The following is a 13,652-nucleotide window of genomic DNA, read 5'->3' on the forward strand; positions in this document are numbered from 1 at the left end:
TGATAAAATAAAATTTTCATCATAAATTGCCTCCACAAAGCTGTACAGGAGATGGATAATGGATTCCCCGTAGTCAGGAAATTTCCATTGTTTAACTTTATTTCTCATACATTAAAATGTAGACAAAATATAAGCTGAAAAACAAAATTGCAGCCATTAAATCTTGAATGCAGCAGCACTTTGCAGCTATTTTTAGCCAAGTACAGGGGATCCTGATCCGTCCATACAGCTTCAGTGTTTAACTCCCGACTAAATATGTCGTTTGTTGCATTTTTCAAAGCATGTATCTTTCCATCAAGAGATGCAGTTTCAAATTTATATCTGACTCGTGATTTTCAACATATCAGATAGCTAAAAATATATATCATTTATTGAATTTGTCTGTTTATTTTTTAGTTGCATAAAGAAAGATAAAAAAGTAACTTGGTTTGACATAATTGATAAATAACCTTGTTCCTCTAGCACATAATGGAGGTTTGATTATCTTAAATGAATTCTAGTACCTCAAAGGATTACTCCTTAACTTCCATTTGAGGAATATCCGGGGGTTAAAGAGAATTTATTTTAAGCATTTGATCTTGCTTGTTCCCCCTCTCAAATTTCACTTCTCCCTCGTTACAAGTTCATTGTCACTTTAATGTATATCTATCCCTGCATATTTCATCTCCTTAGGTTACTGCTAACAGTTAGAACTGACAAACACATTATAACAACGCCAAAAAGAATATATTGACACTACTTGATGTTGGTATTATTATATCAACCCTTATAGTTTGAGCTATCTTTATAAGGCTCCAAACAGAAGGAAAAGGCAGAGTGATCGTGAAGCTTAACACAATTGTGCATAACGTTAACATCTATTCCTTCTGATGTAATGGTAGTTATCCAATAGATTCCATAGCAACTCCCATTTCTCAGTAACATGTATTGTTGGAACACTATTCTCGTTAACATGTATTGTTGGAAAAAGAATCCTGCCACATGATGGCCACTTTGGGATGAGGCGGAAGGACAATTTCTAATTTGTTTTGAACTAATGCCTTCGTCTCAGTTTCAGCCAGAATTTGGAGAATCAATGCCTTGACTATATGAATTTTAAGACTTCAACAATGTTCAACACTGCAATGCTCGGCTGATCGGTTCTTGGAAGTACTGGAGAGAGATCAAAATAGCTTCCTATTCAAAAACATGAAAATTAAGCAGTGACTTAAAACTGGATACACAATAATTTAATATAAGCAAATTGACTAGGGAAAGAATTAAAAAGATAGTACCTCTGTTCGAATTGTTCGGCTGCCCTGATGTGGACATGTATTTAAATATAAATTGAATGCATCCTGTGCCTTTTTTCCCTGCAAATTTTAGGGAATAGAGCAGCCAGAAAACTAGTACTCAATACCATGATTCTTTTTTCCTATGTAAACTCTAAAAAGAGTGCATGCATTATGAAGATATCCAATATCACTCAATATTACAATCCATGTACAAAAACTAAGAAAGATAAGCATCTCATTGAAAGAAGAGCCTGAATAAGTAGAGGGAAACTCTCAACTCTTGATGATATTCAGGATTATACCTATACAGTTTTGCACTTCTTTTTAGTATACCAAACAGAAGGGTAACAACAGAAAAAGGCATATACTCAAAGATTCAGGCAAATTTATGGAATCTCTGGTTGGCAGCAGTCTCACAATTACAGGTTACAACCATGTATAAATACTAAAAGAAACATGTAATACCTTTAAGTTATCATCTTCTTCAATACTCTCTTCCAACCCAGCCAGTCCACCAAAGGCAATCAATAAATGTCTACCAATTTAAGAAACAAGCAATTTACAGATCAATTCAAATAAAAAAAAACATTGCATCATTAGACATAATTCTTTTAAACTTTATATTTCAAATTTAGTCAGTTAGTGAAGCTCGATACAAGTACGAAGTTATACAGATAAGGAAACCACTTCATACAGCAGCCAAATTTATAATTGCGAAAGTCAATATTATGATAATAAGATGCCATTTTCACAAATTGTTGAAGAACCCATTCCTATAGCATTTCCTGGTCATATTGATCCAGATTCCAGATTCCTGTATCGATGAAATTTTACAGAAGAAACAAAGTGCCTGAAGGCTGTTATTGAATTGTTGACTTAAAATAACTTTATTGACATGTGTCTTAGGAACAAGCCATAGTTTCCAATCCTTACCCCCATTTGGAAATTATCATTTTAGAAATATATAATGAACAAAAAGAAAAACAAATTTGTAGGAAGGGCTTTCAAAACCCATATCTTAGAATTATAAGCTCTTTCAATTAAAACAGCAACAAAAAGAAAAGTTAAAATCTGCACCTAAGCAATCTAAGTCAATTATTTTGCAGCTGATGTTATAACACAATACCTGAAAGAAGGTATTTCAAGATCAGAAGACTTAATAATCTGACCATGCTCAGAGGTACCAATTATAAAATCATAGCCACGCTGTCACAATAACAAGTTAATAGAAGGACTCATGAGTAGAGTTAGGGTGGAACGACAAAAATATTAGAATAGGTATATTATAAGCCATATTTGTCTGTTTAGGAGAGGGGAAGATACCTTGTATGCACAATCCTTAAATACTGCACTAATATTATGTGCATAACGCACTTGATATCCCCAATATGTTCCTTCTTCCCTAGTAGGCTTAGATGATGAGACGACCTGGCGTGGTAAATCTAGATGTAGTACAGCATTCCAAATCAGCTTAACATATATTGAAGATGTTGAATGCATTTGGCACTCATAAATGTAATTAATTCATTAATTGTTTACTAAGTAATCAAGGTGATTCTTTTTAGGTTCATAATTATAGAACTTATGCAGTAATGCTGAGAAGCAATGATTTGACATGAACATATTTGACTGAATGAACATGGCAACTTTTCATATTTAAATAAATATATCTCATATGGATATGGATATTTAGTGATCCTCTAGCAATAATATGGGCATCACATGCTAAGCTTAGCAAAGTTGAAATAAAAAAAAATGGAGAAATTCTGTAATGGATTTTAATTGTAAGAAATTTCTTTCAAAACAAAAGGCCTAAATTACCATTTGTGCAAGCACAAGGGACACAAACAAATACTTCAAGATGATAATTGATAAGGATATGTAGAAAGGATGGGTGGAAAACCAACCCCCCAACAAAAAAAAAGGAAGAATGTCAGTCAAATAGAAATCGTTTTTTCAATCAAGAAAATGATATTTAATTTGACTAACATGAGAGGGCAATGCATTGCAGGAGCTAGGGTATGACATTATGACAATCAGGACAACAGTTAAGTTTGCACAATCAGAAAAGTATGGTACTGTATGGTACAATTTTCATCAAGAAAAGATCATCAAACATCTCAAGCAGAACTAAATAAAAAAGACAAGCAAAGATCAATTTATTACCAGAATCCAAATTTCGGTCGGTACCCATGGCAACAGTAACTCTTCTTCCTGGTTTAAATATTTGGTCAACTATAACATTCTGCATATGTTGTTTACTGAATCAGATCATACACAAATAAACTGAAGCCTACTTAATAGCCATATTAAAAGGACAGAAACTGGCCAAAGTGATTTAATCTACAAAATAAAATTAACAATCAACATTACAACTTGCAAATTAAAATGAAAGAAAGGAAAAAGTAAGAGAAAAAGGAAATTTCGTGATGGTATTTCTAGATATCATTGTTGAACTTGTGGTCAAATGCCAAAATCCAAACAACTCCGTGCCAAACATGAACAAAAATGCAGATAAAAGGATATGTCTTCAGGGAGGATGTCATAAGAAAAATGAAGGAAATAAGAAAGAAGAGAAAGGGACTAATTTTCCCTCCCCTCCCCCAATTAATAACAAAAGTATTTAAAAAAAGTTAAGCTTTGGGCAAAGTAATCTACAACATGCATTATGCTCATACCTTCACTAACCCAACATCAACTAGCGTTGCCCCTGAGTTCAAGTGTCTTTCTTTTACAGTGACACCTATGAAGTTATTGCAATATATCAAAACCTGGCAATAGTAACAATGGAGCAAAATAACAAACATGTAACAGCAATGCCAATGATAAAAATGTTTCAGCTTTAACATTTTTTTTGTGTGTGTAAAAGAACAGCAAAAATAAAAAGTTCAGATGAAGAGGATAAAAGGTCCTTTTAAAGTATTCAGAAGGCACCAATACAATAAACATCACCAACCATCTACATACCCATTAGAGAGAGCCAACAACACCAATAACCAAGCATCATCCCACCAAGTGAGATAGAATAATGGATTATTATTTGACACCATTAAACTCCATCAAAGACCAAATTTGCAGATAGAGTAAGGTCCTTTTTAATGGTTTCTCCTAAATTTTTCTTAGGTTTTCCTCTGCCCTTTTTAAGTGAACATTCTCACCAAAGCCTTACTTCTCACATGAGAAACCACCTTAGATGAACTCCTTTCATATTCTCCTTATTAGGCATGCTACTACACCTATCTCCCAAATAAATCCATTCCTAATTTTATCTCTTCCTTGTAAGTCTTCTCATTTACCTCAGCATTCTTGTCTCTACTGCACTTATTTTTGCTTGTTAGTGATTCACTGCCCAACATTCACTGTCATAGAACATTTGTAATCTTTATAGTTGATTGGTAGAAAAAAGAAATATCATACTGGTTTAATATGTAATCTGCAATCACAAATTACAACCAGCTCGAATGCTATGTGTCACTCAAATTAAAGAAGCTCAACCAATTCCTGCACAAACCATATATTTCAAATCCTTCCATATCTACTGATTACTCTATACAACTGTTACAAATTATCCTAAAATGCAAAGGCCTACCTTCTCGATAAGGACCCCATTCATGTTTGCGCAAATGGTGTGGAGCATCAAGAGGTGGCAACAGGCCCTGCAAACAAAGAAAAAGAGGAATACAAACAACTAAAGTCAAGCATGGACTAACACTAACAGTCAACAAAACTAACAAACTTCAGAAATGCAAGGGAAGAAGCTAGTGTTTTGTTCCAACCACAAATCGTAGGCTGTTATGCATTGGAAAAAGAGCCTTCCTCAAATACTGAGGTGTCTCAAGATACTGCAGGATTTGCATCAGAAAAGAGGCACCACTTTCATCATTCGAATTATCCAGCACGGAATCATTATCTGGGTTACTTTTATTGTCGAACACAACCACCTATGTATACAAATAACAAATTATTCATATCAGCAAAAAAATTCCCAATACCAATAATAACAATAATAAATCATTTTAATCATTTAGTACCTATACTTGTGCCAACTTTTTGTTTAAGTCTTTATATCTAAAAGTAAAAACTGTGCTTTAGTCCCTATAAAAGCACTTTTTTGCACGTTTTAGTCCCTATTGTTAGTTTTCTGGCAGTGAAAGCCGTCACAAAATGGAGGCGTGAGGATTAAAATGTAAAAAAAAAAAGATTGCTAAACCTAATAATAATAAGCAAGATGTGAAAATGTAGAGAGCACAGAAGCTTTAGCAACCTCGTTGATTCGGAAAATGGTTGCGGCACGAGCGATTTGACCAGCCAACTGAAAAGGGAAAATAATATTAGAAAAAAAGAAGGGAATATTGAGAAAATGGAAAAAGGGGGGTCTTGAATTGAGAGTACCCGGGTAGCGAGCTCGAGAGTTGGAACGTTGTCAATGATGGAACCAGGCACGGCTATGCTAACTGTGGGTATTTTCATCTTCTTATTCTTTTTCTTAAGTTTCTTCTTATTGTGAGAATCATCGCTGTCGTCATTGTTGGTGTTGAGTTCCGGTTCCACCTCGCCCTCTGTTGCCTGCTTCTTGTTCTTCTTCGCCATTCCTTGCCTTCGTTGGAGTTAGAGACTTTCGAGGGTTTTTGGACCTTTTCTTCGCTTATATTCCCTTTTTAAATATTTATAGTAATTGATAAATGATTTCTCACTATTTTTCTTTTTAATTTTATTATTTTGCTCTTAATTATTATTACTGGTGTTAACTGTTAACGGTATAAGAGCATACTTATTGATTGTTTTTTTAAAAAAATTGGTGTGAAGTAATTATGATTTTAATTAAAAGAATCAAACTCAATCTCACTTGAATCATTCATTTGTTAATTATTGATCAAATTTTATTACTTTAAATGATTTCTCATATATTTTCATTTTTTATTCTAAATAATTTTATATAAAATATGATTTTTATTGATTTAGTTATTAAAATACAATACTAATAATAACTTATTGTATTTTTTTTTTAATTATTAAAAGATTCATTTTTATCTATAATAAAATTTGTACTTTGAATCACTCAATTGGAAATTATGATTCCCAAATTTAATCTCTACTTTCATTTTACTATGGTCATGCTCTTCGTAGTCAACTCCTTCTTGTTGTGCGTCTTCTCTCCTACTGCTCCCACACTATGCCGGCCTCAGGCACAGACCTGCCACCACCACAAGAAGGTGCAATGAGGAAGATGGAGAGAAGAAGAGAGTGAACGAAGGAAGATGGGAACTTTACAATCTTTGGGAGTGCACAAAGTAAAAGTGTGATGCATAAAGCAATTGCCACAGTCTTAAAGTTGTTGGTGCTCAACCCGAAATGCAGCCTATCAATTACCGGCTACAAAATGCAAATGCAACCTCCTCACCTCATTCGGCCCAGCAATATTGGCGTCACATAGAAGAGTAAAATTCTCATCCAAAAACAATGAAAAATGGTGCAGCAAGGTATGGTATGCTTAGAGAGACTGGTATCCCCAAAATTAATGATACACAACTCAATTTTTATTTTAAACACTAGCTCAATACTTTTTTATCCTCTTTTATTTATATTTATATTTTTTTATCTAAATGTGTGACAACACATTGGATTGGATGTTTATCAATCAATTTTCTATCCCCGAGAATAATAATATACAAATCACTCTTTATTTTAAACATTTCACTAATACCTATCATTTATTTCTTTTCTTATCACATCATAAATTATATTATTTTTATATAATTTTTTTCTTTTCTTTAGGTGTTGGATAGAGCACATTGAATACCCCAAATAGAAGTATGTGATCCCCTCTAGTAATAGAAGAAAAACACACAAAGAAGACATACCTTATGAAATTTTGTAACCATTTAATATTTTTTTTATTGGCTTTAACCATTTCATATGTTTGTGACTTGTGAGTATATCTCTCATTGAAATTTTTCAATACCGGAGAGGATATATATATACTCCAAACAAAATCCAGTAAAATCACACGCACATTTTTAAGACTCAATGCATCCAATCGTAAAACAGGGGAAGAAATTTCTAAGCCACCCAATTTAATCAAGCACTTCGATCACGAAACACATAAGTTTAGAGTTAATCTGGTTCTTTCATCGTGCTATTGGTGTTTGGTAAACATATTTTTTGAGATATTATTTCAATTAATGTTTTTTTGAGATACTACTTCTAGATTTGAGTGTTTTTTTATTCTTAAAATATTCATTAAATTAATTTTTTACTTTTTTATTGAGATTTTTTTATGTGTAAAAATTGAATATGATACTAAAAAATTTATACCATTAATTAATCATCATTGACATGATTTTTAGATAGTTATGGTAAAAATTAACAAACTTATTATATATAATAGTTTGTGATTAGATAACAATATAAAATTATTTGATATTGTTATTAAATTAATTATAATATATTTTCTCTTATTTTATTTTTTAAAATTTATTATAATATTTATATTGTTTTTTTTAATACTGTAAGATTATAATTCAGGATATTGATAATCAATTAATATTATATACTAATATGCAATGGTATTTAAAAGTAGACAATATTATTAGTGTACTAATCTATAACAATAGATAAAAAAGGAAATCTAATTTTGCAATTTTATTTTTTGGATCTTCACATTTTCGTATACATTTATTTCCTTCAATCTTGTTTCTATCTCTTACTCTTGGAATACAGTAATAATATGTGTATTAATTAAAGGATAAAATGAAAAGAAAATAAAAAAACGAAGTTAAATTGATAAAAAGTACCCGTTATATCTTACTCTCTGTGTATGCCTACATGATAAAAACTGTTACCTCTCACATTCAAATAAAAAATGATGCGTTGTGTAACTGCTATTTCGTTTCTGTCCTATATTTCAATGTTAATCGTGTAACTGCTATAAGAATCCAAGGAATGCATGTTTGTGTCAGAAGAAATCTTGGTTGTTTTACTTGCCATCAATGCACATCTTTATAAAGAAGCCTCTATGTTCGTAGCATTCTGGTAAGCTCACATTCCAGAATGCAATTTTTTGACAGCTCCCCCCACATTCCATGCCGGACTCCCAACTTCGCAACATCTTTGGAATAACCAACCATTTTTTTTTCCTTCACCAACCATGCCATTACCTCGTTTAGAAATGAAGCATCTTTCATCGTTCCTGTTTTTCCCTTCTTTTCTCTCCCCCTCCCATAAAATTGTCGCAATTCCACAACACAACGCAATCAATTATTTTTCATTTTTGTCTTTTTAACGTTTTGCAGGTTTATGTAACATAAATTAATATACACATCAATTAAAAAATAATATAACGCAATAGAAATACAAATACACTAACGTCTTCCACTGGTCACTATAAAGAAAATATGATGTATACTTTTTATTTTAAATTTAGTTTCTTCTTTGCCTTCCAAGAAAAATAGTTTCTTCTTCTCTTAGCCTTTACGTTTGCTTATGCCTCAACATTTTAAATATCAGAAAAATTAATGCTTAGCTATGTCCAATCCTTGCATGCAGTTGTTGCAGAACATTAGGCATTTATTGATTGATAGTGGCAGTCGTTAAATTGCTATCCTCGTCAGCGCAATTCCTAATTGGCACATTAATACGTCACATGCAGTAGATTAAGTTCATTGACGTATGCAATTTTTCTTTTAAAAATATCGAAACTAACATTATTTTTTTAATTTACACACACACACATGAGTCAGCTGATTTTGTTGCTTATGAGATCTTAAAAACAAAATATCCATGACATCAACCTACACATTCCTGGAGAGAGTTTGCATAGTCATTTTCACGGACAATAAGAAATTGTTGATGACTTCATCTTCCTGTTCTTCTTATTTTCAAAATAGTCAGGAATTTATGTCTCGGTCCATTTAAGGTATAATCTAACTTAACTTATTTATTAAAATATTAAATTTAATTTTTTAAAAAGTTTATTTAGTTAAATAAGTCTCATCATAAACCTTAAGAAAAACTTATTAAATCTGATGGACAGGTTCATTTAACAACAATATTTTATAATAAAAATATAATTATTAATTAAATTATAAAATTATAAAATTATTTTAGTAACATGAAGATTTAAATCATTTTAATTAATGTTTAAAATAAGTTAATTCGTATAAACATAAATAAATGGTAGGAATATAATTATTTTTTTTGTGTGATACTTAAAAAACTTTAGTAACATATCACATATAATATTTATAAGTAAATTTTATCCATATTTTGTAATTTAAAATTATTTTATTATTTTTAATGAAATTTTTTTATTTTATTTAAAAATAATATTTTTTACACTCTTTAATATGAAATATGAAATAGATGTTTAAATAAGTTAATGGACTTCGGATCATTAACAAATTCAAACTTAAACAATAAAATACATTAGGTGAAACTTAAGTAAAATCTAATCCAACCAACTTATTTTCACCTTGCTAACAAGTAACAAGGACAAACTAATAATTTATGCAATTGAAATCATCTACTGGACCTATGATTTTCATATGTGGTTGGAGACAGGATCTTGGCTACTGAATGAATATTTTTTATCAGTTGTAAAAGGCCAGAAAAGCTCAAAATGACGTTTGATTGCACAGGCATTGAAAAATATTGGGTCATAACTTGAGAAGAAAAGGCTCAAAAAATAATTATGAACAATTGGTGTGATGTATACGAGAATCCATTCCTATTTCAGAAATCAGAATAACGTTGGCCCAACCGCCCAAGTACGCAGTTGTGTTGAATTTGTTAATAATTGTACGTCATCCACCGATACAAAATCAAGAGTTCGTGAATTTAGCTTTTCCCTTGTTAGACTATTATATAATTGAGCAATTAGTGGTAAATTATTATAATTTAAATTTAACTTATAAATAATTTTGAGTTTATTATTCCTTTCTATTTTATATATATTTCTTGTACATTCACAATTAAACATGAATAGAATCTTAATTATTTCATTCCTTCAATATGATATTATAGAGCCATGAGTTTAACAACTAAAGTGATTCTTTTTTTCTCTTCTTTATCTTTTTGTTTGTTTATGGTCACCTACCAATACTTCCAATCTACCCATTAGATGGACAATTGTCAATTATCAAATCAATCATATCTTTGAAGCCAAAATTTCTTAATGGCTATATAATGATGATCATTTAATGTCTTTCATCTGAAATCATCCGTGATAGTTATATCTTCTTGCTTTTGTCATTTTGTTTCTGTCTTTTAGGAGGTTAAACCATTTTTTTTTCTTCTATCTTATAGGTGGTTAAGTCATTTTTTGCTTCCGTCTTTTTAGGTGATTAAGTAATTTTGTTTATGTATTTTTAAGTGGTTAAGCTTTTTCTTATTTCTATCTTTTTAGGTGATTAAACCTTTTTGTCTTTGTCTTATGGTAGTTAAACATGTTTGCTTCTCTTAAGAGGTTAAGCCTCGCATTATGACTTCTACCTAATTGTTAAGTTTGTATTTGTTGGCTTTGATCAATGTGCATATCTTCTTTTCAAATATATTATCACTACTAAAAAAACCCTATTTTACATCGCACACTCTACATCGGTCGTACAAAACCCGTCGTATTAGTGAACGCGGTGACATTTACGTAAATATATAACTATTTTATGTGCTGGATTTGGTGTTCAACGTCGTTTGTTTGAAACACCGTCTTTGTATCGTGGGCAGAGGCATTTTGGAACTTATCTAAGACGGTGGCTTACTAGACACCGTCGTTGACCTAGTAACCTACAAAGACGGTGTTAGATATACACCGTCGTAAAGGATGTGATTTATATACTTGGGCGTACCTCCAGAAAGGTATTGTCTGACGAAAACCAAAAGTTCCTGTCGACTGTGTCCCTCGCGCCACCCTCACATTGTGCCCTTTCCCCGACATTGTCGCGTTTGCCGACCTCCGAACACCGTCTTGGTCCCACCACCGCCACGTTGTCAAAGTCGTGCCCCTTTGAGTGGTGTCGCCACTTGCTTCGCAATCGTGAAGGTAAGATGTTTTTGGTTTTTTGTTTTGTATTACTTGAAGAAGTGATAGTATTAAGGGTTCACTTGCAATTGTTGAGTTGAACAAGTTTTGTAGTACTTTCGCATTTGGTATACCTAGACATGTATTGTGTGTTTAGGGTTTAGCCCCTATGCTAGGCATTGCAAGTGTAACATCTACCTGGGCTCCCATAGTTTCTTAAATCAAAGCCAGTCGCCATTTGGTATACCTAATGCATTTGTTCAGGACCTAGCTCATCCAACTCTCTGTGTGTGTATTTTTGCTTCCTTTTTATTAGTATGCTAGCAGCTTCCTTTCAGTAAAGTGGGCGTACATGTATTGAGTGCTACATTTTTTGTGCTTTTGCCCTGTGTTTTGATCCCAATGGCCATAAAGAGGGTCTTGTACTCGACAGAGGGTAAGAGGGTCTTCTACTTGACAGAGAATAACATCTTTATTAACGTAGATACATAAACCGCGACGTTGATATGATGAATACAACGCCGGCTTTAACATAAATCGCGACGTTGAACGCTTAAGACAACGACGACTGTTACGGAATATCCGTCGTTGCTTTGATGTTTATGACGACTGTCATAGGGTGGACCTGACATTGCCTTCTTTTATTACAAAGACGGGTACATATGGCTTGACCGTTGTAATCGTTGTCGGCATACAACGACACCTGAAGCAAAGTCGATGTCTGGTCCGACGTAGAACTACGATTTTGACCAATGTAGATCCTTAGTTTTCTAATCCTGTATATTTTTGTGTCACAAATTTATGATGAATAAGATTGATATTCTCTTGGTCACCACCGTTTTACGAGATCGTATTAGACTATTAATATAATAAAACAATTAACTATAAATTATTACAATTTAAATTTAAGTTATACATAAATTTAAATTTAAGTTATAAATAATTTTAAATTTATTATTCTTCAGTATTATATATATATATATATATATATATATATCTTTTATAACTCACAATTAAATATAAATAAAAAATTAATTATTCTATTCTTTCAATACTCCTCCTCAAGTATACATACCTAAAGAAAAAGACCCGCAGAATTGGATTCACTTAAATAATATTTCAACTTTTTCCCATCACTTCTCCCTTTTTCAGAATTAAATTTTCAAAAATCCAAACAGTTGGTTGCCCATGCGCCGCGACGGCACCGTATCAGAGTACCTTGCAATATGATCGAATACCCGCAAAGAAGCAAATGTCAAAAGGATATATATATATATATATACGTTCCTTTTACTGTGCATGTGTATATATAATTGCGACCAGATGCGAAACTTCAGGAAAGATGCTGTACTGTGCAAAGCAAATATTAGGTGCTTTTGTGACGAAAAAAAGTGATGGGTTATTCGAACTATGCTAATGTTTAAGGATGAAAGGTGTGGGAATTGTGAGATATATGCATGTAAAGCTGATATATAGCCAACATAGCACAGATATTCCGATCCTTGGAAATAGATCAGTGCTATAAGCTTTTCATAACCTTACTACAGCTTAGTGTTCTATACTCGTATATTATTGAACGAAAGAACCATCCAATATCGGAGGACCGGCTTTTAAGGCATTACTAGATGATCGATTTGAACTAGCTAGTGGACTAGTGGTAAAGTGTTTGGGTAACTTGTAATTAAGTCTTAAGTTTAAATATTTAAAATGTATTTTTTAATCAAGTAATTCTATTTTTTTATCCACAATTATTAATTGTTGGTATTTTTAATTTTTTTTAACTAGAAGATTTAAGTCTGGGATCTCTCTTACCTTCCTTTCTTCCTTCGTTACTAAACCAACTTTATATTTCCTAATACTAATAGTATATATTTTGTATATAATATAGTTTTAAAATTTTAATTTGGATGCTGCTGATTGTTGTTATTGCAATTTAACATGCTTTGTACTTTTCTTCTTCTTATTAACTAAGCTAGTATATATGATTTTTTTAACTAGTGTGAGAAAATATTTAAAATATAAAATATTTTATTGAAAAGTATTATATTTAAAATACAAAGACACTTAGCATTTGTTTTTCAAGTAATAAAAAGTTTAAAGTCTGTATTTCAATCCTTTAACTTATGCATCAAAATACACCGGATAAAAAAATGGTATTATTAAATTGGTGAGATTTTATCCAAATGTCTAACAAATATTTTCTATTTTTATGTATTTAATTATTGGTGATAATTAAAATCACATGTGTCTATTTATGTATAGTAAAAAAATAATTTTTCATAGTTTTTCCTAATTAACTTTTACAATGCAATACTCACACGTAATTTTTAGTTTGAACAGTGTAACTATGATTTTATTTCACA

At 31.6% G+C, this 13,652-nt stretch overlaps 1 protein-coding gene across 1 annotated transcript; it reads right to left on the reverse strand.

The window, feature by feature from the left end:
• Nucleotides 1-704: 704 nt before the first annotated feature.
• Nucleotides 705-5,920, reverse strand: LOC114369220 (putative methyltransferase C9orf114). Its single transcript, XM_028326415.1, has 11 exons — nucleotides 5,667-5,920; nucleotides 5,539-5,586; nucleotides 5,051-5,215; nucleotides 4,864-4,930; nucleotides 3,953-4,017; nucleotides 3,441-3,519; nucleotides 2,598-2,716; nucleotides 2,401-2,480; nucleotides 1,740-1,809; nucleotides 1,275-1,352; nucleotides 705-1,176 (listed from the first exon to the last, which is right to left on the reverse strand). Exons 1-11 carry the CDS (start codon nucleotides 5,862-5,864, stop codon nucleotides 1,114-1,116), a joined length of 1,032 nt encoding a protein of 343 aa, XP_028182216.1. The 5' UTR covers nucleotides 5,865-5,920; the 3' UTR covers nucleotides 705-1,113.
• Between the last annotated feature and the right edge of the window lie 7,732 nt (nucleotides 5,921-13,652).

This window comes from Glycine soja, chromosome 10, assembly GCF_004193775.1.
Source record: "Glycine soja cultivar W05 chromosome 10, ASM419377v2, whole genome shotgun sequence".
NCBI classification, from domain to species: domain Eukaryota; kingdom Viridiplantae; phylum Streptophyta; class Magnoliopsida; order Fabales; family Fabaceae; genus Glycine; species Glycine soja.